We start from the raw sequence: 27,332 nt of genomic DNA, 5'->3' as shown, positions 1-27,332 counted from the left end.
AAGTAAAGTAGATTGTTTGCGAGTCCCATGCTATAGTTTTTGCACAAATAGTAGTTACTTTTTAATTATTGTAGGTCATACTCTACCTTCTTTCTTTTTTTTTTTTTTACTATTGTACTTAAAAATAACTAACTTACTTTATTTAATTTTTAGTTTTTACTTACAGTAGTTTTAACAAAAAGTTAGACAAAAAGACTCTTAATAAAAATTAAGAATCATAGGTAAATTAAAAAAAAAATTTCAATAATATAATTAAAATTAAATAACAAAAATAGATTGTAAATATAAAATAATAAAAATTAGATTTACATGATGAATCCACTTTGTGTAAGTCCAAGTTTTATCAACAACCAAATCTCATTATAGGCTATAAAACAATTTACCGAGTTTTTTATTTTTATTTTTTATTTTGTAATAGACTTATTAGTAGTTAGTGTTTGTTTGGATTGGCATTTGCGTTTGCATTTTTGCCCCTTTTTTTTTTTTTTTTTTTTTTTTTTTTTTTTTTTTTTTTTTTTTTTCATGGGATATAAACAGTGCAAATAGGCAAATGAATAGTAGTAAACAGTAACCAGAAAATATATTTTTTTTATTATTTTCAGTTTTCAGCAAAATTAGCGGTATCCAAACGTACACTTAATCTATATTAGCGTTGGTTTATCAAATTTAAAAAAAAAAAAAATGAAGAAATAAAACCCTTTTTAAATGTCTTGAAACTTTTAGCAATAAGAGTTTTAATTAGAACCATCGTGTAGCTTAGCATAATGATTACTCTACAAGTATAAGTCCACGTGGAATCCGTACGTATGTCTTGCCTAACCCGAATGATATGGATGAACTGAAAGGACCCAAACTTTTTTTTTTGGATAAAAAAATGGATAGAGGAGGTGATTAGTGTGACTTTCTTATTTAGGTGTGATTATAATAGAACTCTACCCGCTTTCAAGTGAGACCTTATACTTCGGTTTACAAGGAACTTACTTATTATTTCTTTTGGACCATTTGGGATTAAGATGAAATATAAGGAGACTTGAACCTAAGCCCTGGGACTTGCCGGATCGGTGCCTTATCAACTAGGTCACCCGTATGTTGGTGAAAGGACCCAAACTTGTACGAGACGAGTGGCCTTCTTCTTATTCATAATCACTGTTGTTTTATTGGACTCTAAACCCTAATTCAAATCCAAATCCAAATCCAAAAGATATTGCTCGGTTTCAATAATTTATCTTCAAACTAAAATTCTAAAAACTGGAAGAAGAGAGAGAGAGAGAGAGATAAAAGAAGATTTTAGGGGGAGTCTCACACTTACACTTACACTTACACTTTACAGCTAGCTAGCTAGCTAGGTTGTTGGTTGAAGAGTGAAGATCTGTGATGAGATGATGACAACAACTTCCATACTCTTGTCCCACCTCCGTCGCTCTCGTCCTTACTACTCCCTTCTCCCCACTCTCTTCTCAGCGCATCAATCAAACCCAAACCCAAACCCAAACCCAAACCCTCTCTCCCACACGCGCTTCACTCCCCGCGTGAACCCACTCCTCTTCCATTCCCGCGCTTTCTCCACTCCACTTGGCGGCGGAGGCGGAGGCGGAGGCGGAGATGTTCCCCTCCAAGAAGATTCGATTCTTCCTGTTCGTCACCTGATTTCGTTGCTCGATGCCTACCACGACCTCACTGGATTGCCTTGGTAATCTTTCTCTTTCCCCATACCATTTAATTGTTCGAAAATACCTGCAAACTTTATTTCATTTTTTCTTCTCTCTCTGTTTCTTTCCCTACAAAATGTCAGGAAAATTAGTTCAAACTTGAATTCATTATGTTCTCTCTCTCCCTAGAATATGTTGGAAAACGGCGGATTTGTAAACTTATCTTTTATGTTCTATTTTCAACTCATTGTTAAACTAATTTCTCTATTTTTTATGTATTCGATTTTGGAAATAGGGAGAATATACGAAAATAATGTAATGTAATCTAACACTGGATTTGTCATCTAATTAAAAAATATTGATCGGTGTAATTTTGCTTAAAGTCGAAGTCGTAAATTGCTCTAAACTAAAATAGAAAAAAAAAAAAAAAAAAATATATATATATATATATATATTATATATATTGTTTTTGGGTATTAAATGGCTTAAGGTTGAAGAGTTACTTTGTCGATGATCTTATAGTTGAGAGTATTATTTTCAATTTTGATACTCAAGGAACCAAAATAACACCAAAAAGTATTTTAGCTTATTGTATTTTATTTTATATTTTAGATATAAGTAAATAAATCTGAGTACTTGCTATTATTTGAATTGTGTGTCTCGATTAGCTTCTTGTTGAAATGGGCAAAGTGTTGAAAATGTGAGCCTTTTAAAAAGCTGTACATACACTAATAAGCTTAGAACCAACTGCTAATACACTAAAATAGTGAATCAACTTTTGCCTAAGTACAACTTTACTTTTACACCCATCTATTTTTTATGCAAAATAAGCTAATCCAAACACAAAGTAATTATAAAGTGAGCTTTTTGATAATCTATGTGTCAAGGAGCTAGGTAATTTTTTTATGTTTTATTATTATTTTTTTTCCCTTTTGTGTTTTACTAATTATTTACATATATTCACTATTTTAGTTTATGAATTTATTATGACCTTGTAGGTGGATAGTTATTGCTTCCTCTACTTTGGCACTGAGAGTTGTACTGTTCCCAGTACTGATTTTGCAACTTAACAAGTTGAAAAGGATTGGAGAGTTATTTCCTAAATGTGAGTTTTTGATATTTGTTAACTATGTCTTTGTTGCTTTTTGTTGCATTCATTCTTCTAAGTTGTTTCTATTATTTTCTTTTTAATTACTTTTTTGGTTCACTCTATAATGTCATTTGAACTCCTATTCATGTTGATTTTTCTTGCGTATTGATGAAAATGGAAAAAGAGGTACAATAATCTATTAGAAAAAAAGTTGTTGGATAGCACAATTGCACATTGGTTTAATTACAAATTGAGATTCAAAGAATCTAAGATTTCATCCAGTCATATAAAGAGCACATTATTTTGGATAGGATATAATGGTTAATAGATGTGCTAGACCTGAATTAGTTTTTATAGGGAATTCAATGATTGGGAGTTAGCGGCTTCCTACTCCTTACTTCATTTCATTCAAACCTGGATTCCTAGGGGTGGAGGGTGTGACAGTCTTTGTTGGGGTCTTAATAGAAGCGGGAAGTTTGATATTCGGTTTTTTTATCATAAGATTCGAAATGCAGCTCCTTCTACTTTCCCTTGGATGGGCATTTGGAAAGTTAAGGTTCCTAAAAGGGTGGCATTCTTTATGTGGACAGAAGCTTATGGTTAGATTCTAACTTTGGATAACCTTATACTTCGTGGTTGTCCTTTGGCGAATTGTTGTTGTATGTGTTGTTGTAATGAGGAATCTGTGGATCACTTGTTACTTTTTTGTCCGAGCTCATTCTTTGTGGACGTATATGCTTTGGTTGTTTGGGATCGATTGGGTTATGCTAGGTTCAGTTGTGGATTTATTATTTTGTTGGTATCATTGGCTTGGGAAGCATAGTTTTGATATTTGGAATTTGGTTTCAAACTGTTTAATGTGGACTATTTGGACTGAACGGAATCAGCGTTCTTTTGAGGATAATGGGAAATCTGTGGTTTAGTTATTAGATTTATGCCAATGGACCCTCTTTGATTGGTCTCACTGTTGGGGTCTCTTGGATTGTTCTACTCTTATGGATTTTCTTTTGTCTATTAGAATAGCTTAGTGGCTGCTTGTGTCTTTTTGTTTCTTATTACTCTTTGTTCACTAACATGAACTCTTTGTATTTTTCTTGCTATTCCTTTTTCAATAATATTTTCTTCTTACTTATAAAAAAAAAAAAAAAAAAAAAAAAAAAGCTAGACCTGAATTAGTCTGTTGAGACTCCAGAGCTGACCGCAAAAGTTTTAGAACCAAGGCTTGGTTATTGTTGAACTTAATTTTCTGTAACTTGTTTCAAAGGCACGGATAAATCACCCAGCGATCTTTTACTGTCTGTGTTCTACTTATCAATGAAAGTCAGGAACACGAGAAGCGTAGTAGGAGTTGATAGATCTAGCTTTCAGCCTCATACAGCCAACTTCCGAAGCTGAAAATTGTGTTATGATGTGTTGTTTGAGTACATTTGTTTAGTTTGCCTTTGATTGCTGTTGCTTAGCTCAAATTTGATTGCCACTTATAAAATTCATGTGCATTATTGATTCAGTATGATCTATGGAGCATGTGTTTCTTGTCATAAAAACAAAACCCCAATGAGCATTGTCAGTTGGCGTGGGAGTCTTTGTTATTGCTTTGAACTTCTTTTCATTTTATTTTATTTTTTGATAAGGAAAAGAACTATATTAAAAAAGTGACAAAGTGGTGCAACCTAATACAAATCAAAAAGAGTACTTCATCGTGGGGTTACTGTTGTGAGAACAAACAGTTTGTATGGAAGGCAATAAGTTCTAGCTTAACTGGAACCTCCTCCCCTTACAAGTGCTAGGTGGAAAAGTGACAAAGAGGTGCAACCTAATACAAAGGCAATAAGCTCTAGCTTAATTGGTACCTCCTCCCCTTGCAAGTGCTGGGTGGAATGTGAGGGCATGGGTTTGGGACCCACTAGGTGCGTGTGTAACTTACCAATGAGGAAAGAACAAGTTTGTATGGAAGCAGTGGGCATGTGAAGCCTGTCTGTTCCTGTAGTTGCAATGTAGTCTGCTATATTAGTCATATATATGCCAAAATTGGATTCTATGATTATTCTACAAGAATGGTGATAATAGTTTGTTAAGATAGCCCCAAGATATTAATTTAAGAAAGGTTGCCAAATGAAAGTTACGTGAGAAGAATAATGCTGTCTTTACTTTGGTTAGGGTTTTTTTTTGGTCAATACCTATGTTTCAAGTATTGTGGGTCTTTCAATATCCTTAATATCTTGTTTGACCTGTTTGTTGTTATTAATATTATTTTTAATATACCAATAAAAATTTTTTTTTTAATATGTTTTTTTGTTTTGTTTTATCCATTATTTTTCCATTAGCTCATGTTGTCTCTTGCCATTTTACTCCACGTATCCAACAAAAGGAAAGCTGAGAGAAAGGAATGAGCTCAAAAATTCTTGTGTAATTTTTTTTTTTTTCATTTTTCATGCTAGAGATTATTAATTTCAATTATTCCTTGCCATAATGTTTTGTTCCAAGCCGTTATTATTTATAGTAGCATGGCATTATTTTGCTAATTGATAAACCTTGACTAGTGGACATTATCATTATCAGCACTCTACCTTTTAATTTTATTAACATCTATTATGAGGAGGATCTGTTTTATATCATTTTTTTGGTTCTCTTACCATGGAATCCTCTTCCTTTTCAGTGTTGTTCATCTATTTAACTTACAATTAATTTTTGTTTGACTCTCATATGCATTTCTCAAAGTGCCTCCTCCATTTCCACCACCTCTGTCAGGAAAGAGTTATATTGATCAAATTTCACTCTTCCGAAAGGAAAGAAGAGCAATTGGATGCCCTTCATTTTTATGGTTCCTTGCATACTTTTCTATCCAGGTGATACATCTGCCTTAATTGTTGGAATAGTTTTGTCCATTATATAAACAGCATTTTTCCCCATTCTCCTTGTAATTACAGATAGCTTGATTGTCTTTGAGTTAATATTCTAGCCTTTTAATAACAAATTAACTGCTGCAAGCAAACTCTGGGTGATCTTGGTTCTTTTGTATTTGTATTGAGCCAATCCCAGTTTGTGTTTACTTACTTCGTATAAATAAAATGAAAGCACCAAAAGTGGGGAGTCCATGAATGATTGATGCGGTGAGGAGACAAATTAAATAAAATTTGTATTCCTACTGAATTATGAAAACCATATTAGCCTGAATATGTAGCTACATAGACGAAGTTTCTGTAATAATTGATCTTGCTTGTATTTAAAATTATCTGCAGGTACCATGCTTTTTCTTGTGGATGACTAGCATTAGAAGAATGTCGCTGGATCATCATCCTGGGTTTGATTGTGTAAGTAACTGACATACGAGATAGATAAATTTAAACAATTATGTTTCAAAAATATTAGTTTCATTTTATTGTAAGTAGTGATATCATGATCTACAGCTTTCATATATTCATAGCTGAAGACCTTGTATTTTATTTAATTGAGAGTAAAAATAAACTTTCTTATTAAGCTGCTACCTTTCTTGAAAATTTTCCATTGATTATATTTCTCCTTTATCCCTGAAAATGACCATCAGGATATGTTTTACGCACATGACACTCCAGTGGGTAAAAAAAATTACAGATGATGGATGGAGAAAAGGCTAGTATAGGTCAAATTAAGAATTGACCTGACATGAATTTAGATTGGTCCATTATTTTTGTAAAGAACCTGTATGCAAGGTGCAATAAACTTTCTTAAGAAGCTTCAACTAGAAATTTCCTTATTATTCACACTCATGCTTCTGTCCTTGAAAACCAGTCAGGATGCCTTTTGTATACATTGCGTTCCGCTTGGGCATGGTTTTTCACTAAAATTTTCTGAAGTCAGGCATGCTTCTTTTGATGATATAGAATAGATGTATATAATCTTTCTATCTTAGATTGTGTTTATTGCAAAAAACTGAAAAGATTATATAGCATTGTAGAAGAATTCCAGAAAACAACTTCATATAAGTTTGGCACATTTATTTGGGATGTTGTCACTTGTCATAGTATACAATTTTATAACTATAAGGCTATGTAGCACATATAAGAATTATTTAATTATTTCTTGAGTATCTTAAGTCTTGGTCCTGTGATGGTAAAATTACCAAAGCTCCTAATCTCAAGTTGCATCTTAAATGCAGTTATAGCTGAAACTCATACAGCATCTTTTGTTTTTCCTCATAAATATAATTTACATTACTGGAAATCTAGAGTACATTGGAAATTTATTTCTTGCCACATGTGATGCTCATCTTTGCCATCTTTGTATTCTGGAAAATTTATAGTGCTGTAGAGAATGTTTGACCATGTTGCAGTTTTGAATTGCTGATATTTATTATGACTTTTTAACTTTACTGGAAATAAATCTCTCACATTCATTACAGGGTGGTGCTTTATGGTTCCAAAATTTGACTGAATTCTCACAAGGTGTTTCGGGCCCCATCTTTCCTTTGTTGATTGCTGGCTTGCACTATATTAATGTTCAGGTATTTGGCTCTCTAGTCGGTGTGCACTAGTTATCATAACATGCAGTTATACCCCACTTTTCTTAGTGATCATGGGGTTGAATCTCCAAGGACAACCTTTTATTGCAAAGAGATGTCATTCTTATTGACTCAGCTCAGTTGGTGCTTATAGACTGAATCATGCTTTTTTCTTGTTACATGACTGTGTTCTAATTTTTATGTATAGTAAAAAGAATCTTCCTAAAGAAAAAACAAATGCACGTTATGTTCCAAGTTTTATGTGCTTTCCAAAATGGAAAATACTATGTATAAAGGTTCAAGACACTGTCGTCTTATTGATGCCACAAATAATTCCAGGCACCATCCTGGTTTAGCTTTGGTGTGTTGGTTCAGTGAGTCATATTTTTGGTTCCTTCACAAATCTATCCCTACATGGCCACATGGGTGTATGTGCTTGCGCTTTTTACAACTTGAGTATAGTTTTGGTTACACTTTTCAATGTATATGTACCTTTTTTCCTTTTGTCTGAACTAGCAATCAGTAGCGATTTGTATAAGTAAAATTTTTATTTAGCAGCAAAACTTTGTTGTCCTAAAGGGCTAATATGGGCTAGCACATGTAAATGGAAGTCATAGCTTTGGCCCAGGGTAAGTTTATTGTAGTTGTTTGTCAATGCTTGGAAATCTGATCATATATCATAGTTTCTTGTTCTTCAAAGTATCACCTTTACACATGCACACACACATATATATGTAGATTTTTAGGAAGTCTTGTGACACGTTTCTCTTATTTGTTCTTTAATATAGCATGTGACAGAATGAAACTCTTCTTGGTCGTTGACTTACATATTACTAATTGTATGTTGATTTAGATGTAATTACCAGTGTTCTTAAAAGCACACCTGAGGCATGCTTCAAAGCTCAAAGCTCCAGGTCTAAGCACTTTGCTTGGCTGAAGTGAAGTTCATGTATTGAGCAACCCGCACTTTTTAAGTTTTTTGCTAAAAACTCCATATTGAAGAAAATAACATGGACCATTGATTTATTATACAAACACTTTTCTTAGGGTACACTTGTATTACACCAAAAAAAAAAAAAAATTACATTATATCAAAAGGCCCATGAACAAGGATATTTACTATTCTTGTGCGTTTTAGTCTTTTCCTTCTGGATATATTTTGATTGAACTGTATGCTTCATTTTGATCATAATTATCATAGTTATGTATTTTTTATTAAACACCATAGAATTAAATAAAAAATGTCGTGTTTAAACTTAGTGTGCATTTGGGATGAGTTGAATTTTTCAACTTATCTTCACTTTCTGTTTATTTTTGCTACTATTCATCGGTCTCACTGTACTTTTTGATACTATTCATGGGTCTCATTGTACTATTCAGCTTATTTTTTAACATTTTTTCTATACTTTCATAAAAAAGCTTTCAGTTTCAACCAAATAAACTGTTCTAAACGAACACTTGATGTGACTAGATTTTTATCCTATTAGCCATTGGTAATTATTTTGAATTTTTTATATAAAAAATTAAAGAAATTGAAATAACTCATGTTAAATTTAACTTGCATTCTTTGTGCAATTGCACTATATATTTGATCTAATAGATTTACTATTTTTAGTTTGTGTACTTATATTATTATTATTATGAATCTTTTTATTAGAGGTTATTATATATTATGAGTCTGTTTGAGGTCCGTTTATTTTGCTGAAACTGAAAACTTTTTGCTGAAAATACTGTAAATAAAGGTAAAAATTAGTTGAAATAGTATAATGAGACCTATGGATAGTAGCAAAAATAAGCTGAATAGTAAAATAAGTTGACAAAAATAATCTTTGCCAAACAGACACTATGTTTGAAAAAATGTACGTTTTACTTCAATCAAGTATGTGCTTTTGTTGCAACATAGACTTGTGGAGGGCTGTCCCACATTGTGTGTTATGGTGTATTTGGAAGGAACGAAATTGACGAATTTTTGAGGGCTTAGATAGATCTGATGACCAGTTGCTTGCTTTCTTTACTGGTTCACTTTTTGATTGGTTTAGGGCTTGGGGACTCACATCTTGTGAATCTCTCCCTTTGTTCCTTAGCTCTCTTTTTCTTTTTAATTAGTTCCTTTTATCCTTTTTTGCTTCTCTCTTTTTTTGTTATCTTTGATATGCTTTGTGCTTATTTGCATAAAGCAGTTTTTTGAATATATATCATTCTTATACTTATCCAAAAAAAGAAAAGAAAAAAAGAACACTAGATGCTTTAAGGGAACGGAACGGTCGATTCTTGAGATTAAATCTCTCCTCCTCCACTCTTTGTTTGATTGCTGTTCTGTTTTTTCTTCTTTTTCTTGTTCTAATCGTTTTTTTATGCTTGATCATTGTAATTTACGATCTTGATGTACTCCTTTCCATGTACACTCTTGGTGCCGGGTCCTGATTAATGATATTTTGTTATTTATCAAAAAAAAAAAAAGTATGTGCTTTGTTTTTACTTTGCTTATAAATTATTGGAGGCCTGTGCAGTAAAGTGTATTTGACACTTTTACCAACACTTAGGGATGGACCCGGGGGGGCCCGGGCCCTAGGCCCAAAGAAAAAAAATAAAAAAAATCTTAAGCCCCTGCCCAAAGAAATTTTTTTTATAGGTTATATATATATATATATATATATTTTTTTTTTGATAAGTAATAAGAATAGTATTAATCATGAAGAAAGAGTGAATAAAACAAGTATAGGGTGTTCATGATGAACACAAGAGAAAGCAACAAACAACAACAAAGATAGTAAAAGCAGCTTAGGGGATAATACTAAGGGAAGAAAGAAACTCAATGATGGAAGAACAAGTCGAAGAACCCCAGCACCTAAACCAATCAAACAGAGTACTTTGGCATAGAGCTTGTAACTGAACAATCGATTTCTCTTTAGCCTCAAAAGAGCGCCGATTTTTTTCCAGCCAAACAACCTACATCAAACAACCATAAACCATATTCCAAATGTCCGAAGTAAATTTTACCAGCCAAAAACTCCAACAAGATGCCAAACTCTCCGTAGAACTTGGCATGACTCATTGGATCCCAAATACGTGTAACATTTGTACCCACAATGAGTGAGCTATAGGACAGTGTAGGAGAAGATGATCCATAGATTCCTCTTTACAGCAGCACATACAACACTGATTCGCCAAAGAGAGACCCCGGAGCATCAGATTATCTAAGGTAAGTATCCAACCATAAGTTGCTGTCCACATGAAAAAAGACACCCTTTTAGGAACCTTACCCTTCCAAGGGAAACTAGGGATAGAACCACCTCGGATCTCATTGTAATAGGACCGAATATCAAACTTGCCATTCCCATTAAGACACCAATGGGAATTGTCACATCTAACACCCCTAGGAATCCGAGCTTGAATGAAATGGAGGAAAGAGAAGGCAACTTCTAATTCCCTCTCGTGAAAGTCCCTATAAAATCTCAAATTCCAAAATCTATCATTTCCACCCTCCTGATGACACAATACATCAGAAATGCAAGCTTCCTTGTCATTTGAACTCGCATATAACTGAGGGTAGATTATTTTAACTGAGATATCCCCAACCCACCTATCATGCCAAAAAAGAATACGAGAGCCATCACCCACCACTACGGCCAAGTGTTTGAAGAATCTCTCCCAACCTTCATTAATACCACGCCAAAGATCAAACTCATGGGCCTTTCTACATACTTTAGTATTCCACCCCCCGTGACTCTCTCCATATTTAGTGGCAACAACCCTCTGCCAAAGATGGGTTCCTTCTTGTCCAAACCTCCATAACCACTTTCCTAATAGGACTTGATTGAAATGCACTAACTTCCTAAACCCCAAACCACCCATCTCTCTCTTCCAAAAACTTAGACTCCCTCCCTTTTAATTAGCCTAGCCCAACTAGCAACTACTTAACTCAAAAACTTAACAAAAACAAAACTTTAAAATAAAAAATAAAAAATCCTAGTTAGCCCAGTATTAGAATACTAGCATCAGGTGTTCTAAATACTAAACATTTAGTATTTAGAACACCAAATACCAAAAACACTACTGTATGAGACATATTAAATGCTATATTAAAGTAGCAAAAGTAATTTTTGGTTTGTGAAAATATATATATATATATATATATATTTGCAATAGCTAAAGAAATAATATTATTTTGTGTTTTTTTGTCATTGTTAGTAGATAATTGCATCTTAATGTATTAAGAAACAATGATTTTGTGTATTTATTTTGGTTGATAGTTTGTTAATACTATATGGATATCTATTTGGTTTTTTTTTTTTTTTCTTATACTTCGGCTCCCCTAGCTTGAAATCCTAGGTCTGCCCCTGCCAACACTGGTAATTGCCATGAAAAAAAAAATTGCTTGCTACCTTGTTTATGTTCCTCATTATGTTTATGGTATAAAGTTTCCAAACATCTTAGCCCACCCAAGGACATTTAAGTTCTAATTGTTGTTGCTTGTATGCTTATTGATTACCCTGGCCAGTAGTTCAACCATTGATGCTTCAAACCTTAAATGTTTTACTTTACTTGAATTTATAGACTTATGTAACTTTAGATGATTTTGTAGCATCCCTTGTACAATGCATGTGTACACGGGGCAAGTTCTTTTTCTACATTTTTTTGGGACCTGAGACCAATCAAACATAGTCCTAAATAACAAGGATTCCTACTTACACTCTGAGCTCTCAGTATCTTTAAAAGTGCAACTATTATGTTCCCTCTACAAGATCCACTTCAAACATAAGAAACAAGGTTCCAAATATCTGAAGAGGTCTTCCCAAACCACTTTGATAATCCAATTAAAAGATCAGAAACCTTTTTGGTAGCACTTAATGAATCCCAACGGATCTAAAACTACGCTCCAGATAACCTGAGCAACATCACAATTGAGCAGTAAATGATCCATTGTTTTCCCACTATAACGGCACATGAAACACCAACCAAATAAAGAGAAAGCTCTCTTGAGAACATTATAATAGGTCAGAATCCTCCCCCAAGCCACTTTCCAAACAAAAAAAGACCTTTTTAGGGGCCTTGATGTGCCAAATATTCTTCCACGGGAAGGATATAGCATTGGCGCCTTAAAGGACCTCATAATATGATGCATTTTTAATAAAAGTCTTTCATTACCTATCCCAAAAAAATGTTCAATGTCTACAAATCTATAAATTGTGGATAACCTAATGTACCAATGCCACTCAAAGATGTTTCTTATTTCAATAGTTGGTGTCAGGATAATCTTGTCATATCCTCTAAAAATGTGTTAAATTTCTTGTGACATCATATGCTTGTACCGAATTTTGATATGTGAATCTTGTTAATAAAAAAAAAAATATAAGCTGACTTCTGCTTGATGGATTCCCCAGATTTCTTTTGGGACATCTTCAGTTCGAAATTTGACTGGCCCACTTGACTTATTAGCAAAAGTAAGTAGAAAAATTATGTACAAATTCCATTGATATTGCTATCTTATTGCACTTGAATATATTGGTTTTCTAGAATTTATATTTTTGATAATTGGTTTAAGGACAAAGTTTGGTTACAAAATTAGTTGTAGCTTAAGACTACAACTTTCTTTAAAAGAATTAACATTGCTACATATTTTAAAAATCTAACTGATGGATTGCATGTTTTTTACGCTCTTAACACACATCAATATAAACAATTGATTGATGACATAATTATTGATCTTTAATCTTTTGAAAATTTGCAAGCATGGAGGATATAAAAAGGAAATGTAATCTAATGGCGAGTTTGTCAAAATTCACACTCAATAAAAAATAGAGTAAAGTTGTAGCTTTAATCTACAACTAATTTTGTATCTAGACTTTGTCCTTGGTTTAATTGAATCTTGAAGGAGTCTATTTTTTCTAGTTTTAATGTCATATAACTAATTGGAATTCTCTTTCTTGTTGCAGTTCTACAAATTCTACTTGGATTTTTTAACGCTGCCTCTATTTTTTATTGGTTACTGCATTCCTCAGGTAAAACTAGGTTATACTTACAACCTCTGCAATGTTACGCGTGCTAAATTGGATAACATAAGTATTGTCTTAGCTTGCCTTCATGGAAGTTTCTTAATTGTCTGTGATTGATAGTGAAATCCATTTTTTTTTTTTTGTTCCCAATTATCTTCCTTTTTGGCTGTTTGGTATTAAAACAATGAATAGAACATAAAATAAAGGAAGATAAAATACTAGGCAATCACACCTAGGTTATCCTAAGCAATCACACTTAGGTGGAAGACAATCACACCCTCAAACCTTTAAAACAAGCTGCTAGAATTTTATTAAAATTAATCTGACTATGAATATTATCTGACTACAATAAATCCTTTATACAGGCTATTGTTAAATCCTTTCTTAGAAGGACTAGGACTTCTAAATAAGCTAGTCCTTGAAAGACTAGACTAGGATTACTAATAACAAAGAAAAAAATACATAAGAAACAAATAGGAAAAGGACTCAAAACACAAAACAGTGGGCTTAGGTACAGTCAAGGACAGCCCATTCCAGAAATATGGAATCTAGTAAAACTTAATTAAAACTGATCCGGGATTAAATAAACAAAATCAACAATAAAATAAGACTCAATTCAACTTTAGACTAAATAAGAAAGGTTCAAAGAGAGCTCTCCATCATCTGAAACATCCCAAATTAATGCTTGAGCACCAGAACCAGCTTTCCCTCATCTATTGTAAGTCTCTGAAAGGGCTGCCAATTACTATCCCAGTCATCCTATGACCTAACCCTCCACCTGATTTTTATGGGAGAAGGAAGTTATTTTAGTTGGAGGTCATTGCCAGGTAAATTTAGATCAACTTAAAACTGACTAGTTACTATTTTTATGCAAAGGATAAGTAACCGCTCACTTGAGCTTTCCGTCTATTATAGGGTTTCAATTATTTCATTAGTAGTGGTGAGTTTAGGAATGCAGGAACTCACGTTGGACCATATGCTAGGTTGGAGATTGGGGTGGGGAATAGAGTGAAATTTTGGCATAATTGTTGGTGTGGGGATCAACCTCTTCAAATAATATTCCAGTTTTGTATAGACTAGCTGTTAATAAAGAGGCTTTTGTTGCTTTATCCTTGACTAGGCTGAGGGAAGGGGAAAGGAGGACTTGGGTTGTGTAAATGATTGGGAGGTGAGTTCTATGGATGATTTTTTTCTTTTTTTTTGGGATAATATTGTCCCTTTAAATGAAGATGATGATCGATTGAGGTGGACTTTGAAGAACAATGGGAATTTTGACATTTGCTCGCATTATAATGTTCTACGAGACTCTTCCTCTATCACTTTTCCTAGGAAAGGTATTTGGGGAGTGAAGGCTCCTAGACGAGTTTCCTTTTTTGTTTGGACTGCGGCTTGGAATAAGATACTCACTGGGGTTAATACGAAGAATAATGGGTTTGATTTTGTTGATTGGTGTTGCATGTGTCGACATTGTGGGGAGACTGTGGACCATTTGTTGATAAATTGTGAGAAGGCTCAACAGTTCTGGTGTACTTCGATCTTTTGGAGTTTCTTTGGTCTTACCAAGAGCGGGGTTCGATCTTATGTTTGGATGGAGGAATTGGTTGGGGAAACACTTGTCAGACATTTGGAATTTAGTACCTTTGTGTTTATTGTGGTGCATTTGGAGGGAACGTAATCGCCACACGTTTGAGGATGTGGACAGTTCTGATGATTAGTTGCTTGCTTCTTTTAGTGGTTATTGGTTTGATTGTTCTCGGGCTTGGGGACTCACTTCTTGTGACTCCATCCCATTGTTCATTAGCTCTCTTCTTTTCTATAATTAGTTTTCTGTTTTTTCTTTCCTCTTTGTGTACTTATCTACTACTTTGTGCTTTACATGCATACTGTAGTTTTTTTAATATAATTTTTCTTTCGTATCAAAAAAAAAAAAAAAAAAAAAAACTATATGCTACAATGTCCATTGAAGTCCATGTCATCTTGTCAAAAATTTTGTAGGTTGACCTGCTTTAAAAGGTATAAGTGTGTGGTATCAATTAAATTGGCATGGTTTGGAGCCGTATTGTGACTATGGAGCATTAAAATGTGTTCTATGGTATAAATCTTGTGAGGCATATAACAATTTTTATGGGGGGATAATTGATGTTATTTGAGGCATTTTGCATAGCTGTCATTTGAAAAGTATGCTGTCCTGTACAATGAAGTGGTTTCCATGGCACGCTTTAATTTCCTACTTAGAATAAATATGTCAAGGAACAATGGCAATTAAGTCGCTGTACATCCTTATTTAGGGCTAAAAGCTGTTCTTGTTTGGGCCACCTACTGTGGATTGGTTAAAGCTTCCCTGTTGTATTCTTGTTCTTTCTTACTGCTACCACTTTATCTACTGGCAAAATTCCCTGCTCCTATTCCTCTTCCCCTTATTTTGTTTAAAATACAAATTTATTACTCTATATTGGTTTTGCAGGGAAGTCTAGTCTATTGGGTTACCAATAGTTCATTCAGTGTCATTCAGGTGAGTCACTGTACTGTCTTTCTATGAATATAAAAGAGTTTGTTGCATTGCATTCTTGAAATTTGAATAAAATGTTATCCAAATTTGTGGTTGGATACTTGATTTTTCCTTTACTGTTCTTTTCTGTCATTTCTCTTTGTAAGGGTTATATAACTAAAACAAGACCCATCAAGTGTGTGTGAATGTGTAGCTTACTAATCATTTTTTTTTTTTTTTTGAAAGGAGATGCACTTAAGAAAGTACAACTCACACTTTCATTATTTTTTTCCAAAGCTGTCCCGTTAAAATAAAAAATGAGTAATGTAGGAAAGAACTGTATGGGAAAGAAAGATTATGTGATTAGAAAAAGGACAATCAATATGCTTATTATGTGAATTATATAAAATTCTTTTGTACTATATTGCACTTTCTTGGCTCTTTTAAATGACGGCTTGCTTATTTATATAGACCCCCCCCCCCCCCCCCCTCAACTCGCATTTATCAAAAAGAAGAACAAGAAAGGGGTAAATTACCTATTTGGTCCCTGAGCTTTACACTGTTTGTCAATTTGGTCATTGATCTTTCAAATGTGTCAGTTTAGTCCATAATATTTTGGTATTGTGTCAAAACGGTCCTTGCCATGAAGTGATGGATGGAAAATGCTGGTGTGGTTAACGTCCAAAATAAAATATTATTTTCATGCTACATAATCAATCACATGTTTTGCCACATTGACAATTAAAACACTCCATTTACATGTTAGATATTAGGTTGAAAAATTCAATATATAATTTCTTGAACGTTAAAACACCAAATCATTAATCAAATCTCAAGGAAAACCAAAATTCAATATATTGACAAGTTAAAGACTGTAGGCGAGTAAAATAGCTACCCAATCTTTTTATTATCTCTATTTAATTGCGGAGAAGACTTGGAAAAAAAGGGAGCATATTTGAATGGGCCTCATAATGTATTCCACGATTAAGAGTGATCCTAGTTGCATAGAAAAAACAGTGTCAACGTGCATCGTGTGTAGCCATGGGAGATTTAGTTTTGAAATCCTATTGAAATTGAAAAATGGGAGATTCAGATAAGATGCAAATTTGAAAATAACACAATTAGAACTGAAAAAATTAAGGGAAAAAAAAACCTCTATATGCCGCCATAAACTGTGATTCTGTCAGAAGGAGAAGGTGGAAGAGTTCAGCTTGCTTCAGGGGCGGAGGCCTTTGTCGGGCATGGAAGATTCAAGAGATGTGGAGGCTTGGACAGGTTGATATGAAACGGCATGGATTTGGGTGGGTGTTCTTCACTGGACAGGCAGAGATTCTAGTGGCGTGAGAGAGATGATCTATCAAATGGGTTTTTCTTTTTGATTACAGTTTTGGTGTTTTTATTTTGGTGGAGCAGATTTGGTGTTTTAACTTTTAAGAAATTATATATTGAAATTTTCAACCTAATATCTGATTATATATTGAATTTTTCAACCTAATATCTGATGTGTAAATGGAGTGTTTTAATAGCTGATGTGGCAATACACGTGGCGGTCTATGTAGCATGAAAATAATATTTTATTTTGGCCATTAGTCACGTCAACATTTTCTATCCATTGCTTATCGGTAGGGACCACTATTTTGACACAATACCAAAACATGTTTGAAAGGTTTTTTTGTTATTATTTTTTTTATTATTTTTATCTTTAATAAGTAATAAGAATGGTATTAATCATGAAGAAAAAAAGAGTAAAGCAAATACAAGGTGTTCATGATGGTGAACACAAGAAAAACAACAAACAACAACAAAGATAAAAAAAAAGCAACTTAAGGGACAATTCTAAGGGAAGAAAGAAACTCAATGATGGAAGAACAATTCGAAGAACCCTAGCACCTAGACGAATCAAAAAGAGTACTCTGGCATAGAGCTTGTAATTGAACAAGCGATTTCTCTTTAGCCTCAAAAGAGCATTGATTTCTTTCCATCCAAACAACCCACATCAAACAGCCAGGAACCATATTCCATATGTCCGAAGTAAATTTCCCCAGCCAATAACTCCAACAAAACACCAAACTCTCCATAGAACCTGGCATGACCCATTGGATCCTGAATACCTGTAACATTTGCACCCATGAGTGAGCTATAGGACTATGTAGGAGAAGATGATTCATTGATTTCTCATTATAGTAGCACATACAACACCGATTCACCAAAGAGAGACTCCAGAACATCAGATTATCCAAGGTAAGTGTCCGACCATTAGCTATTGTCCATATGAAGAAAGCCACCTTTTTAGGAATCTTAACTTTCCAAATACTCTTCCAAGGGAAACTAGGAATAGAACCACCCCGGATCTTATTGTAATAGGACCGAATATCAAACTTACCATTCCTATTAAGACACCAATGGGAAGTATCACACCCAACACCCCTAGGAATTCGAGATTGAATAAAATCAAGGAAAGAGAAGGTGGCTTCTAATACCCTCTTGTGAAAGTTCCTATAAAATCTCAAATTCCAAAATCTATCATTTCTACCCTCCTGATGGCACAATACATTAGAAATGCAAGCTTCCTTGTCATTTGAACACGCATATGATAGAGCATTTTAAGAGAGATATCCCTAACCCACCTATCATGCCAAAAAAGAATACGAGAGCCATCACCCACTACTAGGGCCAAATGTTTGGAGAATCTCTCCCAACCATCATTAATACCACGCCAAAGACCACACCCATGGGCCCTTCTGCATACTTTAGTATTCCACCCCCCTTGACCCTCTCCATATTTAGTGGCAACAACCCTCTGCTAGAGATGGGTTCTTGTCCAAATCTCCATAACCATTTTCCTAATAGGGCTTAATTGAAATGCACTAACTTCCTAATCCCCTAACTGCCCATCTCTAAAGGTGAACACACCTTCTCCCAAGCCACCAAATAATATTTGAAACAATCCTCTAAAGACCCACATAAAAAATTTCTCTAAATACATTCCAACCTATCAGCCATAGCTACAGGGATGGTAAACAAGGATAGGTAGTATGTAGGAAGACTAGAAAGGTTACTCTTCAAAAGAGTAAGTCTACCTCTCTTAGACAAATACAGATGCTTCCAATCTGAAAGTTTCTTCTCCATCTTCTCCAAAATAGAATTCCAAATGGATGCTATCTTATACGGAGTACCCAACGGCATTCCCAAATATTTCATAGGCAAGCTACCCACCCTATAATGGAGAATGTTAGCCAAAACACCTATATTACCAACCTCCCCAACTGGGACAATCTCACTCTTCCCTGCATTTACTTTCAATCTAGTAAAAGCTTGAAAACAATACAAATCCAGCCTAATGGACAATAACTGTTCTCTAGAAGCATCACATAACAAAATGGTATCATTTGCAAACAACAAATGTGATATGCGTACCCCAATAAGGTTAACCGGTCCCACATGAAAACCACGAAGCGGTCCTCAATTTTCTTCAGAATCCGACTTAAAACTTCCATAATCAAAAGGAAAAGAAGAGGGGACAACGGATCACCTTGTCTCAAACCACGAGAACTTCCAGAAAAAACCTGTCGGGATCCATTCACAAGAACAAAGAAACGAACAGTTGTTATGAAAGCCTTAATCCACCCCCTCCACTTCAACCCAAAACCCATCCTATTCAACAAATAGAAAAAGGCATCCTAATTTACATGATCATAGGTTTTTTCTATGTCCAACTTACAAACTACACCTGCTGAATGACACTTCAATCTGCTATCTAGGCACTCATTTGCAATAAGCACTGAGTCCAAAATTTGTCTTCCACCAACAAAGGAATTTTGAGACTCCAAGATCAAACTGTCTAACACTACCCTCAACCTATTCGCCAACACCTTAGATAGCAACTTGTACACACTGCCCACCAAGCTGATAGGCCTAAAGTCCTTAATATTTATAGCATTATTTTTTTGGGAATTAAAGAGAGAAAAGAAGCATTTAGAGACTGTTCAAACACAAAATACCCGTGAAAGTACTTAAATACAGCCATAACATCAACCTCCACAACCTTCCAACATTTGTGAAAAAAAGCCATGGTGAAACCATCCGGACCAGGGGCATTATCCCCCTCCATCTCCGTCAGAACCTGGGTAACTTCTTCTTTCGAGAACTCCCTCTCAAGGGACAGCCTTTCATCCTCCCCAATACAAGCAAAATCCAACCCATCCACAGTTGGATGCTACGTATTTGTCTATGTATAAAGATCCTGATAGAATTGGACCACCTGAGAATGTACAACAGATTCATCCTCGTATAAAACACCATCTACCTCTATGCTCCTAATGTGATTAGCTCTTCCATGAGAATTCGCTAAGCTATGAAAGAAGTGTGTGTTGTTATCTCCCTCCTTCACATACAGAGCACGGGACTTTTGTCTCCAGAAAGTCTTCCAAATTAGCTAAAACTTCAATATCACCTTTAACTGTGTTCCGCGAGATTGTTCTTGATTCGAAAGGCCTAGTAGTTCTTCCTTAGCATCCAGACCCAATAATTCAGTCAACAACCTCTTCTTCTTAAAAGCCAAATCTCCAAATTCCTCCTTATTCCACTTCTTTAGGTCTTCTTTAAGAGCCATTAATTTTTGAGCCAGAACAAAACTTGGAGAGCCCATAAAGCAATACCCATTCCACCATTGTTGAACTTTCTCAACAAAACCCTCAACTTTTAGCCACATATTCTCAAACTTAAAAGCACAACGCCCCCTTCTAACCTCATCAGCTTCCACCAAAAGCGGACAATGATCAGAAATAACATGAGGAAGCATCCTTTGAGACACATTTCCTAAATGATCCACTCAATCCCCAAATACCAAAGTCCTGTCAATACGAGACAAAGACTTTGGCTTAGAATCCCTATTCTAGGTGAAAGAAGCCCCATCTAATGGTAAATCCACTAGGTAATTATTCTCTATAAAATCCGAAAATCCAAACATGGCTGGGCTGAAAGACTCACAACCAAGCCTCTCACAAGGATATCTAATGATGTTGAAGTCTCCAAATAATAACCAAGCCGTGGTCCACCGAACATGTACCTTGGATAACTCCTCCCACAAAGCAGCCCTATGTTGGTCTACATTTGGACCATAAATACTAGTAAAGACCCATTCAAAACTATCCAATACTCCTCTAAGAAGTAACTGATTGAGAACTGACCAACAATAAACATCAATTTTCTCAACCACCTGCTTATCCCAAAGCAGCAGAACCCCCCCCCCCCCCCCCCCCCCCCCCCCCGGCGGGGGGATGTTTAAACCGCATCTAGGATAGCCCAATCGATGAAGGGACTACCCCATAAGCTTTGCACAACAGTAGAATTTAATGAAGAAAGTTTAGTTTCCTAGAGACATACTATATCACACCGCCATTCCTTAAGAAGATTCTTAGAAACCTCCCTCTTTTGAGGATTATTCGATCCCCTAACATTCCAAGAAAGGAGTCTTAAAGTCATTTATAACTACCAATAGCCCCCAAACCCTTCGACGAACCTCTATTACGAGAGGACCTGTCATAATTTACTGTGGATACTAGACCCCGAAGTTCTCTAAGACCTTTCTGACTAGATTTAATAGGTCTCCGAATACACCCATCATTTACAACCTCAAGACATTCTTGTTCCAGTAAACGAAATAAAACCACACACTGAGCTTCATGTCTTACAATAGGAAAACCCACCATTTTGCAAAAACTATTCATCATTGTAGACACCCATTTCGATTAATCCACCTTAGTCGCCTCAAACTCACTCTTCATCAACCATAGTCAACACCTTATCCTTGATTGCCCTAGGATCCCACCGAGACAGCGGTACACAGTCCAGAGGACAACGTTGCTTCTCCCCACTAATAGAAGCACTGGTGTCAACCCTTCTTTGTTCCCATGGAAGAAATAGAAGCTCACTCACCATTTTGCAACCCATCTACAAACTCAGCACCCAATAACATCATACCTGTTTGGTTTGACACTCTTGGGATGGGCCCCCGTAAATACTTCCTCCTCCTCCTCTTCCTTGGACCAAGGATCCACCTCCTTATCCAAGTTAGACAAGGGATATTCGAAGCTTCCCACTGAGAACGATGAAGAGACTGTTGATAATTGCTAGTCAAAGGCATGACTTCTAGCGTCGACATCACCGAGTTTGACCCTAAACCCACAACTTCAAGAAGCCCAGGTTGTTGCGGCTCCATGGTGATTCTCGAATCGTCCCCAAAATGCCTTTTGACTTCCCTATCGGGATGAGAAACCACCGAGATGGAGGCGAGAAGCTCCGTGACTTGACCGGGAAGAGGATTTGTACTAAGAATCGGCAATTTAACGCCCATTGGAGCCACAGACACCACCGATGCCGCTGCCACCACCAGTAACCTTGAACTCTCGCTCAACCCACTCATACTCTGATCGCTATGCAAACTCTTGCCCAACCCACTCGGATAGGAAAACTTATTCTCCTCCAAATGGGCCTTTCCTTTCGGGTTAGCCACTTGGGCTTTGTCTTGCCCAAACAGGCTTTTTAAAACCTCAGGCCCACCTTTAGTGGGCTTGTGAGAAACATTTGCTTCCATCTAGGATACAACACGTTTTCCCTCATTTGATTTAAACACTCTCAAAACCAAGTTGGCAAAAGTCAACTTAAAAGTAAACTCACGTGTCGGTCTGCCATTTATATTAGAAACAGTAATGGTCGAATCACTCATAATCACGTTATGCTTCAAAATAACTCCAGAAATTTGAAAATTCCTTGTCTTCCGCTGGTTACCATAATTGATCATTTTCTTCCCATTTTGTCCACTGCCAGCCCTTGAACCACCACCAACAACACCATCGGAAGTCATCCCTTCCACCAATACAGTATTCTCACCTGTTAAGAACCTGTCTAATTCTTTTATAAACAAACACCACCCAGAACGATTTGAGCTAGCTGGTATCATAACACAACCACGATGAGCTCCACCATAATACACAACTATATCCACAAAAAGACCAGCCTTATTTGATCTTCCCCGGAATTTGAAAAACTTATTGTTTTCTCTATGATGTTTGCACAAATAATCCTTTCCTGGAACCCAATCTCGAATATTGGCAAAACAAGAGAGAATCCATTCCAATCCTTTACGCCCCACCTTTATGCCCCATCCAAATGGAACTTTTGATATTCCAGTGACTCTCATGAATAGCATAAAAATCAGCCTGCCCACCATCAAAAGAGGGAGAAAAAACTTTAGTATCTATGCAAAAAGAACCTTTACTGCCCCATCTGCCCCCAGGAAAAGATTTAGAAGTTGTGTTATAGGGAGGCAATTTGATAGGATTAAATGGTGTGGGTGATATAGTAGTGGTTGATCTAGGCACTAACGCTGGTTGTAAAGGCAGGTTAGATGGGGGTGGGATGGTCAGTGAAGAGAAGGTGGACAAAAAAGGTGAGATGGAAATAAGCCAAAAGGTGATGGAAATTGTGTTGGGAAGAAACTAGGAAATTGAGGAGGTGGCTGGTTGAAAGAGGGTGGTAGAAAGGGGAGCAGAGGTGGGAATGGTGGTGACTGTGAGTTGTGGCGGGTGGGGGGGGCGGGGCATGGAGCTCATCACATTAAAATACACGTTTGAAAGTTTAGAGGACCAAATTCACAGTTAGCGTAAAAGTTAGGGACCAAATAGGTAATTTACATGAAAAAAAACTTTAAAAATTAAGTAAATAAATAAAAAGAGAAGTGACAGTGTTACTTGTACCCTTGAAGAGTCTCTTGTCTCAGAGAAACTTGGGCTAAGATCTAGGAGGCACAAACATGGCAAAATGGGCTGTGGGGTTTTAGAGATTATGGTGGTGAGGGCTTGGGGTGGAGATTTATTTTGAATGAGGACAATCAGATGAACCTTTGCATTGTGGTGTGGAATGGTAGACTTGTGCCTGTGGCCAGCTTTAAATTGTATGCAACTTGTTTCTTATTTTATTGTGTTTGCAGCTTTTTTAGTTTATGCCAATATAAAAAGAAAAATTAGTATTACACTATATACATTATTAATTGTATAAGTATCATAAATTCACATGTGGTGTCTCTTAATTTTTCATTAAGGACAATATTAAAAAATTAATGGATTAAATTTTGTTTCTTCCATGTTCCAAACTACACAACAGGTTTCATTTAATTTATTTTTCAGTTTGCTCAAAAACAATAGAATTCAATTTATGAACCATTTCAACTGAGTTTCACTAAAAGAATCAATTGAATTCTACCTATGATTTGATTTGAAAATGATTCTTTATGTTAATTTACTGATCTTTGATGCATTGTTCTTGGATAGATATATTAATTGGTAAATATTTGTCAAGTTTTCTGGGTTATTTTGAGATTAATCATTGCTTGTTGTAGGGCTAATATCCAAATACTATTGTTAAATTACTGATTGTCCCAAAAGTATAAGCAATTAGGAAATAGTGAATTTAATCATTTAATCTAACACTCCCCCTCATTTGTGGGTCTAAAAATTTCTTAATAAGTGGGGCCCAACATGTGGGACTTTTAATATTTTCAATGGAAGATGGTAGAGTAAAGCCAGGATTGAACTCAGGATCTTTTATTCTTATACCATGTTAAATTACCGATTGTCCAAAAAGTTTAAGCTATTAGGAAATTGTGAATTTAATTATTTAATGTAACAACTATGATTCATTATAAAATGTTTTGAGGCCATTAATCTGTAGACAAGTTGTATCAAATAATTTTTCAAGACAGCTTACATGCAATCAACTGTGCAGCAATTATGTCTCAAACATCCCGTTGTTCGTGCAAAGTTGGGTTTGCCTGACAAGGCTGCTCCAACTACAGCAGCAAATTCGGGGGAAAATTTTACTGCTCAACTAACAATTAGTGATTCTCCCACAAAGAAGCAGAAAATTTCTGTACAGAACTTATCCCCTAAAGAACTGCTAGCTGTGAGTGGCTATGAGCACAAACCTTGGTAAATTATATTAATATTAACGTGAAAGATGTTACAATTTTTTTCAATGTTCATGGGTGCTATTGTTGACAGCTCTCTGTCCAACTTTTATCAAATGGGAAAAGAGAAAGAGCAGTTCCTTTGCTGTGGTAACTAACCCTTCTCTTTGGTTTTCTTCTGTTCCCTTTTTAAGATTTATGTTTTGCTGCTAGGGGTAGCTATGTCCCTTGTTGAATTGCGTTAGTAACTTTTGATTTACAGGCTGGCACTTGAGAAGGATCCTGATTACTTAAGAGCTTTGCTTGTTATGGGGCAGACATTATTGCAGAATGGACAGCTTGCAGAGGCTACCGGATACTTTGAGCGTGCTATCTCCAAGGTCTTACATTGTTTTTGTTTGTTATGCTCCTTTTTACTTTCAAGGTTTGTTTATCCTTGGTAAAATGCTTGGTTCATATCTGCAATCTGAGATGATCATCAAGAGATCGGAATGGCATGTAGAAGCCATATATATTTTTGCTTTACTCAAAAAGGACGCATTTGGGAATAATTACTGAGGAGTCCCTGTTGCTTGCATTTTTATTCTTTTTTGTTGTACTTTTAATTTGTGTATGAATATGCCTTCTTCACTTAATAAATCACAGATTTTATTTTTACTCCTTATCAGCTTTTCCTTGCTGGAAATCCAACAGACGTCGAGAATACTGATCTTATAATTCTTTCATCTCAGTGGGCCGGTGTTGCTTGTATACGCCAGGTGAAGCTCAGTAAATTCTCTTTCATTTTACTTGTAAACAGCATATAAATTGCAAGGAATATTAAGGCACATTTTTAAGGAACATGCTAATACAACAGTGTAACTTGTTTTTTTTGGTCCTCATGCTTTTTGTTTTTTGTTTAGGGAAAAATTTAGGTATAGTTCTTTAGGCGCTATACCTTGCATTTTCCAATTAAATTTCAACACATGGTTGTGATAATTTTGATTGTGCTTGGGAAAGATAACATTATCAATAAAGTTAAGGTCACAACAAAAATTCACAATTTCACATCTCCATATTCGGGCCATAAAAAATGTTTTTAAATTGTAAATTGTTGTGGGTCCAGGTGTGAGGTGGCAGGCAACTTAGGTGGTGTTGACATGTTGTGAAGTTGTTGTTGTCACCTTGGCTTTATTGTAATACTATTTGTACTGCATTGGACAAAACAGCCATGTGTTTGAATGGAGAAACTAAAGTATAGCACCTAAAGAGCTGTACCTAAGTTTTCTCCTTCAGTTTAATGCTATCACCCAACTAGTTCTTATAAATTTCATAGTTGGGTCCGTATGCTCATGGACTGATTGCTTTTATCCCTTTTTCATCTGATTTCTACTTTCTTTGTTTTTTTACTTGGCAGGGGAAGTGGGCTGAAGGGATCATACACCTAGAAAGGGTTGCAAGCTTGAAAGAGCCAGATGATCCAAAGAGCAAAGCCCATTATTTTGATGGTTTGGTATTGCTGGCAAGGTATGAGTTAGAGCAGTTACTTGAATTAGTTCATATAATTCCCATTTCTTTATCACGATTGATTTCAACATTGAAATGTTGAACCTGAGAATTTGCTTTACAGTGCATTATATAACGAAGGTCGAAAAACTGAAGCAGCAAACTATCTGCGTTATGCTGCTGCTTATAATCCTGCATACAAAGAGTACTTGGAACAGTGTGAAAATGACAAGGATGTTTTTGTTAGTGATCTTGTCAGCAGTAGGAGAGGAGATTACTGATTTCAAGTTTTGTACAACTCAAAGCAAATTTTGTTGATCTGATATCCACTTGATTCTCTTGAAATTGTATATTAGAATAAAAATAAGCTTTGGCTAATATCTACTTTGATGTTTATTTTATGGCGAAAATACCATTTTGTTTCCTATATTTAGGGGCTCATTCAATTTTGTCTCTATGTTTTGGTAGCAGTAAATTTGGTCTTTATTATTTTCAACTTGCAATCAATTTGATCATTGTCATTAACTTACTAACGGAAAATGGTATACATGGCAAACAGTGTGCACTGCTGGCACACTTCATGCTTATGTTGTCACAAAAATAATTTAAAAAAAAATTTAATTAGCATTATAAAATGCCATGTCAGCTTAAAAAAAAAAAAAAATTCCCGCTTCTCTCTCTCTCTCTCTCTCTCTCTCTCTCTCTCTCTCTCTCTCTCTCTCTCTCTCTCTCTCTCTCTCTCTCTCTCTCTCTCTCTCTCTCTCTCTCTCTCTCTCCATTGTTCACTCTTTGTTCTTCTTCTTTACACTGTGAATGAGGTTTTGATAAAACCATTGAGAGCTCACATGTAGGAAGAAAGTGGGTATGCAAAGTGGAAACATGAACGTTGCCCGCAATACTGGAAATTATTTGGGATTGAATTATTCAAGTCTAAGTACCAAAGGAACCAATAAAAGAATAGGTTTTGGGTTTGAAATCTAATACGAATTTTCTAGTTGGGAATGGGCAAAAGAAAGAATCAAAAAAGAAAAAAGAAAAAAAGAATGAATCGAAAAGGTTGGAGGAAAAAAAAAATGAAATGAAAAGATTTGAGGGGAAGAATGGATCTAATTGACTTTTAGCGAATATGAAAAATTGAGAGATTGATCTGTGTGTGTGTGTAAGAATAACAACTAATCACCT

The 27,332-nt window shown here is 35.4% G+C and overlaps 1 protein-coding gene across 1 annotated transcript; it reads left to right on the top strand.

The window, feature by feature from the left end:
* The first annotated feature begins 1,037 nt into the window (after positions 1-1,037).
* Positions 1,038-26,599, top strand: LOC126713801 (ALBINO3-like protein 2, chloroplastic). Its single transcript, XM_050413671.1, has 14 exons — positions 1,038-1,690; positions 2,648-2,754; positions 5,458-5,585; positions 5,979-6,050; positions 7,118-7,219; positions 12,601-12,660; positions 13,153-13,218; positions 15,677-15,724; positions 24,485-24,661; positions 24,760-24,815; positions 24,928-25,045; positions 25,334-25,423; positions 26,062-26,171; positions 26,275-26,599. The coding sequence occupies exons 1-14, from the start codon at positions 1,380-1,382 to the stop codon at positions 26,429-26,431; spliced, it is 1,602 nt and encodes a 533-aa protein (XP_050269628.1). The 5' UTR covers positions 1,038-1,379; the 3' UTR covers positions 26,432-26,599.
* The last annotated feature ends 733 nt before the right edge of the window (positions 26,600-27,332 follow it).

The sequence above is a fragment of the Quercus robur genome, chromosome 2 (assembly GCF_932294415.1).
Source record: "Quercus robur chromosome 2, dhQueRobu3.1, whole genome shotgun sequence".
Classification (NCBI taxonomy): Eukaryota; Viridiplantae; Streptophyta; class Magnoliopsida; order Fagales; family Fagaceae; genus Quercus; species Quercus robur.
Note: the sequence above shows the minus strand (reverse complement) of the source record. Positions and strands in the feature narration are given on the sequence as shown.